The 17,298-nt window shown below is 40.0% G+C and overlaps 1 protein-coding gene across 4 annotated transcripts in view; it reads left to right on the forward strand.

Moving 5' to 3' along the window:
- Positions 1–2,248: 2,248 nt before the first annotated feature.
- ADGRG2 (adhesion G protein-coupled receptor G2) overlaps positions 2,249–17,298 on the forward strand; it is a 62,338-nt gene continuing 47,288 nt past the window's right edge. For 3 of the 4 annotated variants that reach the window (XM_055703074.1, XM_055703072.1, XM_055703073.1), the window contains exons 1-2: positions 2,249–2,373; positions 13,921–14,039. In XM_055703074.1, the coding sequence (XP_055559049.1) occupies positions 13,922–14,039 (118 nt within the window). In that variant the 5' untranslated portion in view covers positions 2,249–2,373; position 13,921. The remainder of the gene's footprint in view (positions 2,374–13,920; positions 14,040–17,298) is intronic. The other variant, XM_055703075.1, reaches the window with a different exon arrangement.

The raw sequence follows: 17,298 nt of genomic DNA on the forward strand, positions 1-17,298 counted from the left end.
CAAAACCAGTGTTCAGTATTGCACAAGTGTACAACAAAGGAGGCATTGAGCAATCTGAGTTAAGACAACCCTTTTTTTGGCATTTTCTCAGAAACATGACAAAACTCACGGGACTGAAAAGTTCTTTATTGTTCAGCTATCCATGCTTGTTCCTCAGACCTGCTATAGTCTACGTTTTCTTGAGAAGCGCACAGGAGTTTGTCTTTGGCTTCCATGCAACACTAGCCAGATTCAGTGTAGTCGCAGAACTGTATAGCTGGCATACAGCTGGTATCAGAGTGAATCTGCATAGATTTCAGGGACTTTTCCAGTTAACAACAGCTATAAAAATGCACTTTGGGAACTAAGTTCTTTACTTAGTCCTGTTTTTTAGGTCTTTACCAATCAATTCTGTTTAGTTTCTCTGTATGTTACTGGACACTACCCAGTTGTAGGTAATACACAGTGTAAATAAATAATTATTGATATAAATTGTTTTCCTTTTTTGAATTACACAGTATTTTCTTCTAGTAAATGAAGCTGGTTTGAGTGGAAAGGGAATAGGTATTTTGAGGTAATTCCCTTGCCTGCAGTTATAGTTCAGTGCTTGAAAATCAACAACTGATTTTTATTCAAAAGAGCATTATCATTTGTCAGAAGCATTGGGAGGACAAAGACAGACTTCCATTTATCTGTATGCTGGCAACTACTTGCACAAGAAGCATCACAGTAAACTTACTAACCCTACATTGCCAATGAGTAAGGTGCCCAGGGGTGAGCTGGGCCTCAGTTTCCACCCTCATTGAATGTTTTAGCCTTTCTGTTGAGATACCACTAAGCTACATTGGTAAAGCCCACTGTTTGTGGATGTGTCAAAAGAGCACTGATGTAGAACTGCTAGACAAGTCTTTTCATAGATGAACAATACTCTCATATATCGGACACCCAGCATTAACTTCAGGACAATGTTACTCTTCCTCCTTATTGACCTCAAACATCCAGATCAGGACTGAAAAAGGAGACACAGTTCTCACAGGCTGCATAAGGTAGGAAGAGAATGCCATTTGTGATACTTAAACATTTGAGGAAGATAATCCAATAAGCAAGGCAGAGAAAAAAAATGCCTCCTGTCTTTTCCTGTGTGAGGAACTGCAAAAGCACTGGCCTTGCATTCCACTAGATGCTAGCTCCAAAGCATCCAAAGACACCATTAATCTAACAAACATGAAACAAGCTTCTTCATCTAACCCCAGCTCTTTACAAGTATTTCTCTATGAAACTCTGCACATCATGTAGACTCATCACACCCTGCATCAGCAGGAACACCTAGTGTCTGGGGGGGTTGTAGAATTTGCCCCTATCTTAACTTCAGTAACACCGAGAAGAGTTGTTCCCAAAGTTCCAGCCTTTCCCTCAGGATGTGCAGTGTGAGCGGCTTTGCCGAGCTGTGCCCTGGTGCCAGGCACTTCTCAGCAGTGCCTACTGACTAAAGCTCCAGTCCACACGCTGAAAGCAGCTCCTAAACATGTTGGTAATAATAAAAATGAAAAAAAAAAGAATTGAAAATGCTGTATTTTCAGAACAGCTTCATCCCAAGCAGTTAAAAAGAGGGAAGAAGAGGGCCACCGCTGCAGTTGACAGTGGGCCGGCCTGATGGCTAAGTGGTGCTCCTTTACCCTGCCGCTGACCGCAGGTATGAATCTCAAACGGGACTGAATGAAGGGTACTAATTCTGAAAAACTACACTGCCATTAGGGCCTAATGGAGTTAAGCCTGTTTAAAGCTATACAAGAAAAAGGGCCGTTTTAACGCTGAACACGTTGCCCACCAACGAATTCAAAACGGTTTAACCAGAGCGGTAATTCCTTCCCCCCCAGCTTGTTGTAGCCAGGGTCGCAGTGTCCCTGCGTTTCCTCCCACCCCGGCCGGTGCTGCTCGCTGCCTCCCCCGCCCCGGCCAGCCGCACGCCGGGGGAGCTGCCCCGCCAGCCCCGCGCTGCCCACAGCGGCCGGGACGACGCCCGCGCCGCGGGGCCGCCGGGCGGGGAGGGGCCCGCCTTGCCGCGGGGAGCGGCCCCGCCGGCCGCCGCCGCGCCGGGTTCCCTCTCGGCTCCTCGCCGCACCTCCCTCGGCTGCCTCCGCCCTCCGGCCGCGTCCAGCGGCTGCCCCAGTTGCGGGGGCCAGCGGCGGCCTCTCCTGCGCCGATCGCCGAGCGGGCAGGGCGGGCGGCGCGGGCCGGGACGGGCCGGGACGGGCGGTTCCCCGGGGACAGGTGAGCGCCGGCTCGGGTGGCGGGGGCAGGGGCGGCCGGAGGCGGCGGGCTCTCGAGGGCGAGGAGGGACCAGCAGCGCGGCGGGCTGCGGAGGCGGGAGTCGCCCTGCGCTGCTGAGCTGAGGTGAGCGGCGCTCGGGGGCTGGGCGGCAGAGGTGCGCGCCTCCCGGCGACGGGCTTTCCCGGCGACCCTCCCGGGGGGACGATGGGGCTGAGGGCAGGCGGGTCGCGCGGGAAGCTGCCTGCGAGGCTGCTGGCGGCGGGCGGAGGAGGGCAGGTCGGAGAGCTTCGAGCTCCGTCGCCGAGCCCCGACGCTCCCGTTTAGTCACGTCCCCTTGACCGACCCCTCCCTCCCTCCCCTGGAGCGGCACTGGCGGGTGTCGCCTGGCCGAGGGAAGCGCGGGCGGGGGACGCTGAGGGGAGATCCCGCCTGCGAGGGCAGAGCGCGCTGCGGGAGCGGGGCGGGCGCGGGCCCCGGGGCCGCTGGCGGGTGTGAGGCGGCGGGGGACGCGCGTCTCAGTTCGCCTTGGGGGGGGACCCGCTCCTTACCAGGTACGTTTCTCGGTGCTGCTGGGGGAAAGGGGCCTTCCTGGTTTCCAGTCTTGTTTGAAGCGCGTAATTAACGGTGATGAAAACATCGGTAACATACTTAAATAGACTTTAAAAGTGAATGATTTTGCGTGACGCGTCAGTATGGTCTAGATGCGGTTTGCCATGAGGAGGTCGGGCGGCGTCCTGCTGGGACTGTATCTCCAGGCTGGCTCAGGTTTTGCTCTCACACACGTTTTCTGTGGGAATGGGTGCTGAGAATATGTTCAGCTCAAAAGTCTTTTGTGTTTTTTTTTTCCTTGTATGTTCTGCAAGATAGCCTGTGTCACTGGAAGTGAAATGTCTTCAGAGTGACCTGTTGCACACAATAATTGCTTTGCAGAGGGTTTTGTTTGTTTTTTGTCTTGACCTGTTACACTGGCTGGATGTACTGGAACCTTTCTTCCCTGGCTGTGTTTATTTTTGCTTTGCTTTGCAAATATATAGATTTTCTTGTTCATGGGTAGTACTTAGAATGGTGCTGAACTCTTGCTTTTACTCTGTGATTGTCTTGTGTTGACTTATGTGGAAATGTTGAAGAAATGTTTGTAAACTAATTCACTAGCCTTCTAAAGACGTGCCTGCTCAGCAAATTAAACGGGGATGTATAAGCCTGAGCTGGTTTTGACTTACATGAAATCACTTATAGCAATGCTGAAGACGTGGTAGAATGAGCTTCAACATGAGCCAAAATAGAGTTCACAACCTCAGGCATGCAGATCTGAGTGTTGTTCAGTCCCCAAGCAAATACGTTGGGGCTTCAGCTCTGTCACTTGTGCTGAAAAGGTAAAGCTGGCGTCATGTGTCTCAAAACATATTTCTTCCTTTTGCTTGCGTAGGCTAACAGTGTACATCATCATTAGAAGAGAGTTGTGCAAGTTGATATTCCTGTTCTTAAGCTTTAAGCCCTTCCTTCCTAAGCTGGAAAGTATACTTTCTGTAACTGTTTGCATGAGGGGAACAAGCAGGATTTGGTCCTCTGCTGGTTGACTTGAAATGTGTTGAACTGGTGAACAGAAAGCATGTCTTTACTTAGGACCGTCTCCAAGTGCTTGTCTTCTCAAAGGAAGCACACTGACAACTTAGTGATAAAGGCAATCTCTAAAGTGAAATGGTTTGAAAGAAGATTCAGGAAAGAAATTGCATATAAACAAAATTTGCTCAGATATGAAATGGGGCCACAAAATTTTCTACTTACACTACAAGCTAGTATCATTTCTGCAGTGGCAGTCAGACACCAAGTGAACTAATGTTATTAGTATATTTATAAATATTATTTTAGTATCAAGGTAATTCTGTAGATGGAGTTTTCTCTTCAGTGCCTTCCAAATTTAATGTTAAACTTCGATTTCTAATACATTAACAGAAATTGGCTCAAATTAGAGCCAGCTGGAGAGGGGTAGAGGACCAAATTCCCATTCTCAAGTTAATTGCTCAATTTATACAATTTTTGTGCTGTGAATGCTTTTAGTCAGGTCTTTCACTAATAACTAGAATATTGGCAGACTGAGAAAATTTTGGACTTCATGAAAGAATAACTTGTTAAATTTGGACAAGTTTTAGTTCTTAATATGTAACATAATCAGTGGCCTTGGCAAATACAGTATAGATTTTAAACTGATCACTACACTTACAAAGTTTGGAATTTTGTGTTTTCAGTGGAAATAGATTAGATTACTTGAAGGCCAAAATCAGGGTAGCTTTTAAAATTGAATCTTGTTGACTTCAACAGAAAAATTGGCATGAATAAGGCACGCTATTTGGCCTGAAATGTTAGCTTTCTGATAAATGGTAAGTTTAGTAGTATAACTACAAATACATTATTGTATCTAGGTTCAATTAAAAGCTTTTCTTTTTTTTTTTTGAGGTGCATGGATTTAAAGAATATTATTTTTTTGCAGGACACTGGTAGGTGCTGCTCTGCTTGTGAACAAGAAAGGAGCAGAGTGAATCATTTCATGTTTATTAGATAGGTAGTCCTGATTATGAGGATCTTACTCTTTCCAGTCATAAATTCCTGGTGTAAGTACAATTTGGAGAGGATCAGTACTTGTTCTATGAGAAGATAGGCTTGTGTAACTATATGGTAATTAGTAGGACTCAGTTATGTGGGAGCCTTGCATTCCTTTTGTGCCAAAATATCTTTAAAATTTATTGTTGGTCAGTGTGGACAAAATATCGTTTGTAGTTGACATTAGATTGAAGGCAAAAAAATGGATCTCAAACTCCTCCCTGCACAAGTCACATGGATTTGACTCTGTGAGCCTCTGTTCGTGTGAGCTGAACGTCTTGTTACTACGGGTGCTCAGCCTGTGAGTCTTTTTTACATTGGCTTCAGGACAGTTTTATTGCAGGTAATGTGTAGTGGAACTCATACAAGATTTTAGAAGTGTATTTGGTAGCTAAAGTCCCACCCTCATAATTTTCTGTTTTTCTTTTATCGCAGAGAGTTGTAGCTTAGAAATCTAATTATTGTTTGACATAACAGCTGCTTTTCAGCTAGTGCCTTATTAAAACAGTGATTTTGTTCTTCCCTTCTAGGTCCTCTTCTGCTGGCTACTGAGATACAGTGTTCCTAAAATCTCAGACAAAAACTGTAGTTTGTAACATGATTTACTTATTTTTGTTTGCTTTAGAAGAAAATTGTGGAAAGTCAGTTATACTAGATGAGACAGTGTATGGAAAAGAAACAGGTTGTAAAGTTCCCCAGTCTGCTTAAAATACTTTTGCACATCATATAGAGGAAATTACTAGAAATTATTACATTATCTCTTGTTTTCTGAGATTTGTGTGAGATGAGTAACTCAGGTGATGCCTTAGTTTCCAAAAAAACCCCCAACCACTCACAAATTAAACACTATATGTTCTCATTTATGGTGTTGCTTTAAGTATTCATTGAGGAGCGAAGGCCTGAGAGATCCATCAGTAGGTTTGCTGGAAGTTGTCATGTTTGACAGGATGTGACACGTTTAGAAATGGTAGAATTAGCAAGAAAATAGGTAATGTTGTGTATGCTGATTATGGAAACGTTATTGTGCACATGTAATAGAACCCAACATCTTTTTACTGATGCTTTTGGTGTTTGAAATGTTCTCTTAAAAATCCCTTTTATATTCTTCAGAGAAAAAATTACTGTGGTGTTCTGCCTGGATTTATTAGACATCTGGGCATGCTGATTGTGAATGTCGCCAAATTCCACATTTAATTTACGAATTCCCAACCAGGCTTTTAATATGTTTGTTTCTTTTGCACCAAATTAATTATGGACGTAAGCTGGCTGAATGGGTTTCTGATAATACTTGTTACTTGGTGTTTTGAGATCTGAGGGACTTTGTTCCATCATTATTTATTCATAGCATAGTCCAAGCGTTCATATAACTTGAGCTAAAAAATGCATCCTTTTTTTCACCCTTATATATGTCTCAGCAGCTCAGCATTGTGGTTAGGGTGGTTTATTTGTAAGAAGGCCAATCACTTTTTTTATAGAGGTGGTGATGGTGGAAGAAACTATATGGAGTGTAGTTGTACAAAGTGGATTTTCTGAGCTGATATGTTCCTGGGGGCTGCACACAGAAATGGTGCTGATTTAAATGAATTATTATGAAGTTGCTTTGAAGTCACTACTCTCTTGTGTGACAACTTTCAAGTATTTAAGAATGATTGCTATTGATTAACTTGTTGTAGTTGTATTAGTCTAACATGGTTTCCAGACGGAACTTTGCCTCCCCTTCTTTCCCTAACAACTGATTACGGGGCCTGTCCTGGCAATGGTACCATCTCCTTTCCTGTATGCACCATAGACTTGCATTGTACCCTAAGGAGGAGCCATGCTAAAAGAGGCCCAGAATTCTGTTCTGGCATAACCCTGTTGCCTAGAATGTCTTAATGGAGGACCGCTAAATATTTACCCTGTGTGAAGACGGAGGTGCCAAAGTGACTGTATTTCCTTAGGCTGTATAAGGGTAGTGATGCCGTATTCCTAGTCAGAGTTGTAGTGGGACTCTGGAAGATGCTTTCTTTAGTGCATTTGTCTTTCAAAACTGATAAGCTTTATTTCTTTGGTACAAACTATTAATTTTGGTCATTGGGCTGTTGATTAAAATAATCTGAGAGATTGTTTAAAACAAACAAACAAACAAACTCCACCAAGGATTGTGCTTCTTAGCTTCGAGAGAAATTTTGACAGCTCCAAGAGACCTATTAAGTCCTTAAGTCTGCAAAGTGAAGCTTAGGAAGTGTAAACTGAACAGGAAGAACTATTTCCTCGCTGCCCCCCCCCCCCCCCCCCCCGCTTACAGTAAGATGAGATAAACTTTCAGATCCCATTTTTGAAAAGTAGGAAAATTGCATGCATGACCTGAACACTCTTCTTTCTGCCATGCCTGGCCCACACTTGATTCTTTACAGCCTGCTTACATTGTTCACTGGTTTGAATCTGGTTTGAATATTCCAGCTTTAGAAAAGTCTTTGTTCTTCCATCTTCCTTTCTGCATCAAACTGAATATAAGGTTTTGCAAAACTTGGTGTTTGTCCACTTTTCTATGCTTGCCTTTGTACACCCTTCCTCATGCCTTTTACATGGCTCAAGGTGCATGTCTAGCATTCCTTTAGTCTTTTTCTATATGCCAGCTTAAATGTAGTCTTTGTTGTACTTTGTCTTCTACTCTGTAGAACACTTCTTTTGTTATTCCCCTCCACCCATGAAACTTGTATACCTCTATACTCCAAAGTTTTATTAATGAAAATATAAACAACCTGCCTGTAGGTGCAGTAACCAGACTTGTGACAAAAATAAGTACTTTATTATATCTGTGCTTCTTATGCTTCATCAGTAATTTGTAAAGTCTTTGAAGTGGAAACCTGCTCAGGTATTGTCACTGATGGGCTTTTTAGTTTGCTCTAGAAGTTATAATAGAGTGTGTGGTGGATAATACTCTTGTCTTGAGAGGATACACAACGCAGAAGAGGTTTTCTTGGATATTGTAGAACTTATTTGTAAGTATTTGTAAGGAGGACACCTCTTGCACATCTCCCAGGTGACTGCTGGATATAAGGAGGTGAAACATTGCCAGTCTGGGTAAGAGTGAACAAAAACTTGCTTGAAATTGTCCCCTGCACTATATATGGAGACACAAGTTACTGTAAGAGAGAATTAACTACCAAAAGGGCTTTTTGGCACTGAGGTCTGTAACGGAGAACCATCCAATAGCATATTACACTCATGAATCCACTTTTACAAACCTTAATAATTAAGCTTACACTTTTACATTAATCTAATGGGAGATCTATGAGTTGAACTGAGGGAAGACCTTGGCTTGCAGAGCTTGCTATTTGTAGAATATAATAAAAAGAAATCTTTCTAATACCAGTATTCTGCAGCAGTTGAAAGACTGCAAAAAAGAATGGATTTCTGGGAGAGTTTTTCCTCCTGTTCATTTCTTTTAAGAACTGAACTAATGAGTTAGGAGTTTTGCAGAGGACTGATGTCTGCAGCTAAGTGGCTTGTTGCTCTCTGTAAGCCAACTTATTAAAAAATAAAATATTTAGTATCTTTGAAAACAGTAAAGATTTATGTCAGAGGGACATGTTTGGAAGGTCTTTGAACTAGCTCCACACATCACCATTGCAGTCTTAGAAGAAGCTGGTGTTCTTCATGAAGTGACTAGAAGTAGAACACAGTATGCCAGTTTTTACAGCCTTTGATAAAGACTGGAGAAAATTAATGACAGCCAAACTATTATCAGATAGTAATAACCCTATTACTGTCTTCTGAAAAAAATTATTTAAATAAACCCCATGGAACAACATTTTTAAGTCAATGGTGTTACTTCTGCTGTTGTCAGTGAATACTGTATGTGCCAAAACTCACAGTGACATAAGACTTTCCAACATAAGCGTCCTCCCTATTACATGTAACTTGTTTCAGCCAAAACTTAAAAATAACATATAAATTTTACTACATTTTAGTTCCAGTCTGGAAAATATAAAGGGCTTATGGAAGAAGTCTACAGTCTTACATTTCTGAAAGTAATTAAAGGTATCAAGAAGTTCTCATACCTGGGCAGTATGATGTTTCTCTTGCTCTTTTCTGCCTTTAACAGTTTATGCATTGGCAATGAGGACCTGCTCTGGCTAAAACTTGACATAAAAGAACTAATAGTTTTTCAAAGACTGCCAGTAAATAGATATATTCAACAGGAATTGTAAAATTTGAATGTATTTCTCAAAAAGTGATTTAACAAAGTACACTACAGCACGGAACAGCTGTATTCACATTTTGCACTTTCTTTGGCTTTAAGTCTGTTGAAAGTGTATCTGCTGTAATACAAGGTAATCAGTAGCTTAAGGTAAGCCCTGTTTGTCTTGATACATGGGTGCACACTTGGAAAGAAGTCCAGGTTTCTCATACTGCACTTTGAGTGGAGCTGCACCGTGCAGTCCCCCTTGAGGCTGCTTGCAGAGGCACGGACTCCCATCTCCTCTGCCTTCCAGCTGCATTTGTAACACAAGCCCAGTTTCTTGGGACACCTCAAAGTCCTTTCACTGTGGATGCCGGTGGCTGAACAGCTAGCTGAAGGGCTTTAAAAACATCAACTTCAAATGTTACTCATCTTTCAGAGGTACAAAGCTGTGTACAACTGAGTAAATGTGGTAAAAGCCTTACAGGCCTTGGTTTTAACAGTCATCTTAGCCTGCTCTTGTAAGTTGCTGTTGGCTTACTGACCTTCATCCCTGTATTCTGCCCATCCTTGAGCAGCAGGCTTCCTGTCACAGTGTTTGTCTTGGTCAGCCTGTTAAATTTCAGTAAATTCTACAGAAACTGTATTCTCTAGGCAGGTAGAACTCCCATGGTGCTGAAGGATGATTCCATCAAAAGACTAGAAAAATAGCATGACATAAGCTAATTAATACAAGTGATAAGAATGCACACTCCTTTTTATACCATCTTTCTGTCTTTGTTTCCCGTAACCTCTTCAATTTCCAGAGAATGTGATACTAATGCACAAATGCAATGTGTATAACACAACATACAACACAACCATCTAATTTTTCAAAGTATGTTTGTTCATTTGTTTTTAAAAAAAGTTCTGTCAATGCTAGTTTTACTTTCAAATTAATGACGTGGTACAAAATGTTGTGAAACCTGGGTACCAATGCTACAAGATCATCGCTGGTCAAAATAGAGCATTCTTCGTGGAGGGCAAACAAGAGGGAACAGTTTTATGGCTGAGCCCTTACTTTCTGTTTTCTGAATTTCCATTTTATCCACTGACCATGAAGAGAAGTAATTAATATTTTTTATATATATATATATTATTTTATATATATATATATTCTTCAGGGAGTTAGCTCTTTGTGAATAAAAGTGACTTCATTATTTAAGAATAGTAAGTGAGAAAGTAAAGACAGCCAGTTACATCTTTACTTGTAGCCTGTGCATATAATTCCTTCCCACACTTGGGTGGCTCAGTAGTTGTGCCTAGTAGCTGTTGTAATTTATTGGATATGCTTGATTTACAAGTGAAAATTTTTCATCATACTGCAAAAACTACACAGATTCATGCTGAGCTTTGTGAGTCATGCTGTTTTCATCTAGTATAATGAACAATAAAAATGTTCATTTGAACAAAGTGAATAACAAATGAAAAAAATCACTTATGCCTAATTTTATAATGGCCACAACTATATATTTACAATTACATTACTTTTCAGTATCATTATTAGGAGCAGAGCTTTAGAATTCCAGTACAAAGAAGGGCTTAAGTAAGTTTAAGATAAACATAACATCAAAATGTTTTAGAATGTATCCTATGAACTTCATTTCAATAGATATGATGAAATCGTATTGTACATCTCTCTTTTTTTAAAAAAAATCTAAAAAAATCCATCAAGGCCAGCAGCATCTTTTTTTTGGTTGTGTCTAAACAGCATTGTTGCAAAAATAAAGAAACATTAATGTTATTTTCCTAACTCTTTTAATAGTATCTTTTATCCACACATTGGAACAAATCTTGAGCTAGCATTCAAGTATCTGGAGTCTTGCAAAAAGTCATCTGATCTGTGTCAGGATTTCACTTTATATATTTCCTCACTTTCCTGCTGTCTGGATTTTATTGCTGTCCCTGGGACCATTAATCTGCATTCATAGCTCTGAATAGTTTCGGAGTTCTTGTGACTATTTTGCAAATGAGAAGCTGTGCCTCTGTCCCCACTTGTCTTTGCTGGGCTCACCTCAGGAAGTGAGAACAGTGTCCAAAAAACCCAGAGGAGACAAAAGCTAAATGTGCTGGAAGAATTTATTACTTTTCATTTAAACACTGGACAAGTATTAGCAAAGCTTACTCTGGAAGACCTGAGTTAGAGGAAGGTCTGTTGGAACTCCTCAGGGCTACTTAGCACTAGGGCAGATCTGGAGCCAGAACCAGGAATTTCTAGGCTCCTGCCCTCAAATTTAGACTCTTATTATTTCTGGTGACTCAATTGTCATTCTCAGTTGTTATTTCTGGTGGATGGGGCACTAACGTGGTTGTCTAATGAGGTCTACCAGACTAAATAGAAGGCACGCTTGGCAGTACAAGAGTAAACTTTTGTCCTAGTCAGCTCATTTCATGTGTATCTCCTTGCAGAACTGAGGCTTAAGGAGGCAACTAAATGCAGGAAATGTAAGAGCACTCTGAACCAGTACTATATGTGACACGTGCAAGGAATTTGCTTCACCAACATCTGTGGCTAAACTTCTGGGTGCCGCTGAGTGTTTTTGGGCTCCATCCCATTCATATTTCAACTCTAGTAGAGGCCAGGGATGCTGGAATTAGTGTTTGTTTGTTGTCTAAATACATCACAATGGATAGATGGTTTACTGTATAAAAGAAGACATTTCCCCATAAATGGAGGAATAGATGTGCAGCTTGATTCTGCTTGGAAGTGACCTAATTTCAGACTAGAGTGGGAAGCATGAGTAGGCAAAGAAAGGAAACACAGCTTTTGGATGGGCACCTCTTTTCACCCTAAGAAATTATATTGTAGATGCACAATCCTTAAAGTTGTAAAATGTATTTAAGCTTGGCATTTTTCATTATTAGGTTCTTAGTATAATTACTGTAAGTCTGCTACTTAGTTTGCTGACTGAACTACTTTATTAATACATGATTTTTAGGCATTCAAGAGACGCAAGCTAAGGACATGTTTAGACAAGTTTTCTGTGAATCTTTGGAAAGCTAGCCCGCCACTGACATGTCTTGCTATTTTTGCTTGTCTTTCTTTGGGTTTTTGTCTGTTCCTGCATAGGATTCTGTGTATTAGCTATGTCCACTGTTTTAGCAGACCATTTATTTTCTCTCACCTTTAGTATGCTTGATTTTGTATTCCTTGTATCAATAGCCTTTCTTCCTGCTGGTTAACTTCTCCAGCACCCATGCAGATGTCGTACATGGTGTTGCCACAATTTGACTGTTATTTCCTTAGTGTATTTCAATTTTAAGTGTAGCATCCAGAATCTGAGAAGTGGAAGCAGTATGGGTCATCATCCAGATTGGCCTGTTTCAATGGAATCAGTATGATCTTATTTTTCAGCTAGAAATATCACATACTGTGTAATTATTGAAAACACTGGCAGCAGTGTTGCAGTGTTCTAATTCTTAAAAAGCCTTTGCTTTATTTTTTCTATGTTACATTATTATATGTGTACACTTTATTTGCACGTACATTTAATCAGTTTCCAAACTGTCAAATACCTAGCAACTTCACTGTTTCTCAGTTTATTTCTGTAGCACTTTCTTGGAAGGTTCAGCCCATAGTAACCATTTAATGCTCATAAATATTTATGTTAATGTGAATGCTTGCAAAAAATACATCTTAGCCCTAACCTTAATTGAATTTACAGCTTCTGAAAGAGTTCACAATTTACAGTCCCTGAAAAGAAGGGAACTTAACTGCCGCCTTATACAGCATGTATGAAAATACAGTAAAGTTTGCAAGCAGTATGAGTACTAACCAATACACTCATACATGCACCAAACTGAACAATAGTAAAGTTGAACTTCTGGTGTCATGCAGCATGCTCTGGCCTGCCATAAAGCTGATACATCAAAGATAAACAATATAAAAAATTTACTGCGTTGCATTTGTTCAAGAATCAGTTATAGAATCACTTGTAACTATGTATCTCTAAGCCTTTTTATTTAAGAAATAATGCATGCAAAAAGCAAATGAATGTTTCATGTGATTTTTCTTTCGGCATGCAAAATATTCAGATGATGTACCTTTTTTGAAAAGATCTCTTTACAAAAAGTGTATCATTACATAAAATGTTATCTCTTATAGTAGTTCTTTTTCTACCACTGTGCCCTATTGCTCACAATAGGTAACCATCGCTAAAAAGAAATGTGGACAAACCAGGTTTCTGTGATACACCCCATGAATTTGCAGCCCACAATGTCTTGTGGCATTTCTCTTTTTCTTTTTTTTTTCTTTTTTTTTTTGCGGTAGCTTCTTGTCTTGAGAATGAGATGGGGAGCAGGAATCAAACTCTTGCTTCTTCTGTTGGAGTTCACAGTGTTGCTATTGAAATGTCAGATGATGGAACCTGTGGGTAGGGAACTGAAGAGATACTTTCTATATACTTACTGAGATGAGCAAAGCTTTTGGATGAGCTCTTCAAGCTTGCTCACTAGGTGCTTGTGGTTTGGGGTTTTTTTTGTGGGTTTTTTTGGGGGGTTAGGTTTTTTTGTTGTTGTTGTTTTGTTCTTCAAATGTTGAAAGCCTTATTTGAGCAAGGATCATGGCCATGCATTGATGTATTTGTGAATCCTTGCAGAATTAGAGCTTGAGTGTCCGGGATTTTTGTTGGGTTTTTTTTTTTGTGTGGGTTTTTTTTTCTTTCAGCAAACAGCTCTTTCTTTATCCATAACTTGGCAATAATACACAGAGTATTTGTGCATTTCTGTACGATATATACCCAATAGTATAATAGAGTTGAAAAGATTTACACTGATGGGTTGGAAGCATAATTTGTCATAATATCTGTACACCTGCACTTTTTCTAGTCACTGTGGTTTATTTATTTATTTTTTTTTTCTCCTAGAATGGTTGCCTGGGGAAAACAGCACTGCTGTGTTGGCAGAATACAGGACATTTTCTTGAGATTCAGGCTTGTTCTAGCAGTCCTTTTACTTCATTTGTTCCTGGCTACAGCAGGCAAAGGTAAGACAATTTCTTCCTGATTTATCTAGTGTTGGTATTCCAAATAAATAGCATTAGTCATGGTGAACAGCACTGCTCAATATATTCAGAACTAGCAAGTTTCTGCCCTCTTGAAATCAAGAGGAAAAACTGCCATTAACAAGAAGTTAAAACAGTTGGTGCTTAGCACGTAAACTTAGCACATAAACCCTATGTTTACAGTATTTGTTTTCATTAAAAAATAATTAGTAGTAACTTATTTTCTGCTATGGATGAGGAGCGAATGTAAACACAACATGTAATAACAAGATAAATTAACTTCCTTGCTGTTTTTTTGAACTGGAAGTGTTACTTTTTTCGGAATATGTTGTTAAATCTTTTACACTTCTTGCACAAACACCACAAGATCCTTTGAGCTTCACTCTACTTAGTGCTCGTTTGAGTACAGCACATCTGCTGCATTGCTTTTTGTTGTGTATCTCAATACGGCGAAGGAAAAAGTAGTAGGGTCCAAAATGTGTAACAGGAATGATGTATTTGGATTTGACAGCCTATGCTCTTTAAATAACAGTAAATAAAAGATAAGTTCATAAGGTTCTTGTACAAATTTTTTAACTGACATGGTGATGCTTTTGCATGAGGTGTGGTAGAATCAGTAATTTGTGGTTTATTCATGGCTGTTCTGTAAGCTGGCAGAGACAAGTTTGTCGCTACTCTGGACCTCAAGTGATATAGGTAACAGTGCTTGTCACTCATAAATCTTCCTTATATCAGTAGTGTGTAATACATTTATCATGTTAGTAATGTGCATGGAATTTAAAAAAATTAGAAGTGTTTTTTTGCCACATACTTAATGACTAGTTTTAGAAACTGTTTTGCCCAGAGAAGTCATGGATGCCCCATCCCTGAAAGTGTTCAGGGCCAGCTTGGATGAGGCTTTGAGCAACCTGGTCTAGTGGAAGGTGTCCCTACCTATGGTGAGGGCTTTGGAACTAGATGATCTTTAAGGTCCCTTCCAACTCAAACCATTCTATGATTCTGTGTTACTTTACTCCAGAAGGTCAGAGTTTCTTGCAGTTCAAAGGTACTTTGTAAGTATGTCTGCTTAATGACATTGTTCTAGCAATGAAATTTCATATGTTTACAGACTAGACTAATTCCGATTCTAATTCCCCAAATGTAGTAATTTTCATAGAAAGAAGCTCTTTTTGAGACAAAATTTGAGATTCGGGTGATAAAACTCTTACTAAGATGGTGAGGTTTTAACCTCATGTACTTTCAATAGTAAAAAGGACAGGGCTGCTCAGCAGATGGGCAAATGTCAAGAATTTTTCCAGGGGAAATGCAACTGCATCTAGGGTTCCAAGTAAGCAAGCAAAGAGGGATTTCGTCTTTAACGATCACTTGCGAGTGCCAGTAATCCTTCAAGAAAAGCTGAACTAGCACAAGAATGTATTTATGGTTCCACCCTATTTCTTTATTATTATTATTTTAAGGCTGTTAGCACTGTCAGCAGCATCTCTGCTCAGTTCTCCCCCATCTAAGGGGCCAGAGTATGTTTGTGTTCTCCAGGAAATACAAAGAGAGAATAACTGCCTGTGTTCTTCCTGATGTCTAGGACACTCTGCATAATGTGGCATAGTTTATCCAAATACAACTGTGAATGAAAAAGGAGGGATGAATTTAATTGTGAGGAATAAGTTCTTAGCTTTAGATTTCCAAAACATTGAGCACAATCAAGTGACCCACATGTAGAAAGTTTAGAGTTTTCAATTTCTTATAAAGAACAGTTATGAGCTCTAGGCAGAATACATTAAGATACAAGATTCTTGTGATGTCATTTTAATGGCCTGTCGCAAGCACTTTGTTACAGGTGGCAAACACTTGCATAGAAATTAATGACTATTGTTGTTACTGGTTAAAAGCCAGATTGTGCAGATACATAAATTCGTGAGTATTTTTATTCAAGAGAATACTCAGCTGTATTAATGCTCAACTATACTGGTAAAGTAGCTATCAGTAATAGAAAATTAGTAATAGAAAATAGTGCTAGTGCTTATGTACTGAGAGAATCTGCTCCTGTATGTCTATTTCTTACTACGTATGGTTGGCTATGTCTTGTAAAGCTATCAGTTATCACCATCTGAAAATGTTTGAAAAAAGAGAGATTACATTTGGGGTTTATGTTTGCATTATCTTGCCATTCTCAGAAAATTTATTTTAAATGTTTGGAAGTATGAGCATACATTTCAGGATTTCTTTCAGGGCTTAAGAGAACATGTTTATTAAGTGAATGCTCTTTATTTTTAGTGAGGCTAAAAAACCCAGTTCTTGCTTCTATTAGAGGTAAATATATTAAGAAGGAACAATTTGTATTTCTGAAAGAGGTTAAGTGCCAGAATACAGCAAATGACATAAAAAAATCAGTCTGCAATTACTACTGCATGGAGTTTCCTTGACTCCAGATTGTGATTTTTGCGTATTTTTCTTACTCTGGAGATGTTTTGAGCATTCTTTCTACTGTGCTACCTTTTCTGTGTTGGGGTGATTAAGGTATGTTCATGGTAAGGTTTCTGAATGTGATTTGTATTGTCTGGACCCAAAGGACCTAATTGTAAGCTAGGAATGCCACTGTCAGAGCACAGCCAATTCCAGCTCCTCAGTTCTACGCTCAAGGGTAGATTGCAGCCCACAAGTACCATTACTAGAGAAAATAAGTGATGGTTGACAGAACTTCCAAAAGCTTTAAAGTAATGTCATCTCCTACATGCATTGCATCCACCCACATATCAGACTTATCCAAGACTGTTTTGATAATGAATTTCTAACTTAATGCTGTACTCCGTGTGTTCCACTTGGAACAGTGAAGTGCATTTTCTGACTATGGTTATGATTTCCTGTGTACTTTTTCAGCATTCTTTGGGTAGACAAACCATATAAAATTTTCTGAGTCTTTCTTGTTACAACTCAGATAGTATTGGTATCTCTTCTCTTAACTTTGGCACCCCTGTTTGGCACCTGTTGTTTTTTTTTAACTCTTTAGAGCAAAGTGGGCCAGACTTTCCAGGTTTTGGAAGGGTAGATTTCTCTAAGTAACCTCTTTTGGTAGTTTAAATTGTCAGGCCTTTTACGCCTATCAGTAGTGGTCTTTTTGAATCATCAACAGGACTGATGTCATTTTCCATAATTTCTGTTGGTTACCTGCCTTAGAACTGTTTTTATCTGCAAGTCAGTCCACACTGACTCCCTTGACAACTCTACAGTGTCAACTCCTCTAAAA

The sequence above is a fragment of the Falco cherrug genome, chromosome 2, assembly GCF_023634085.1.
Source record: "Falco cherrug isolate bFalChe1 chromosome 2, bFalChe1.pri, whole genome shotgun sequence".
Lineage (NCBI taxonomy): Eukaryota > Metazoa > Chordata > Aves > Falconiformes > Falconidae > Falco > Falco cherrug.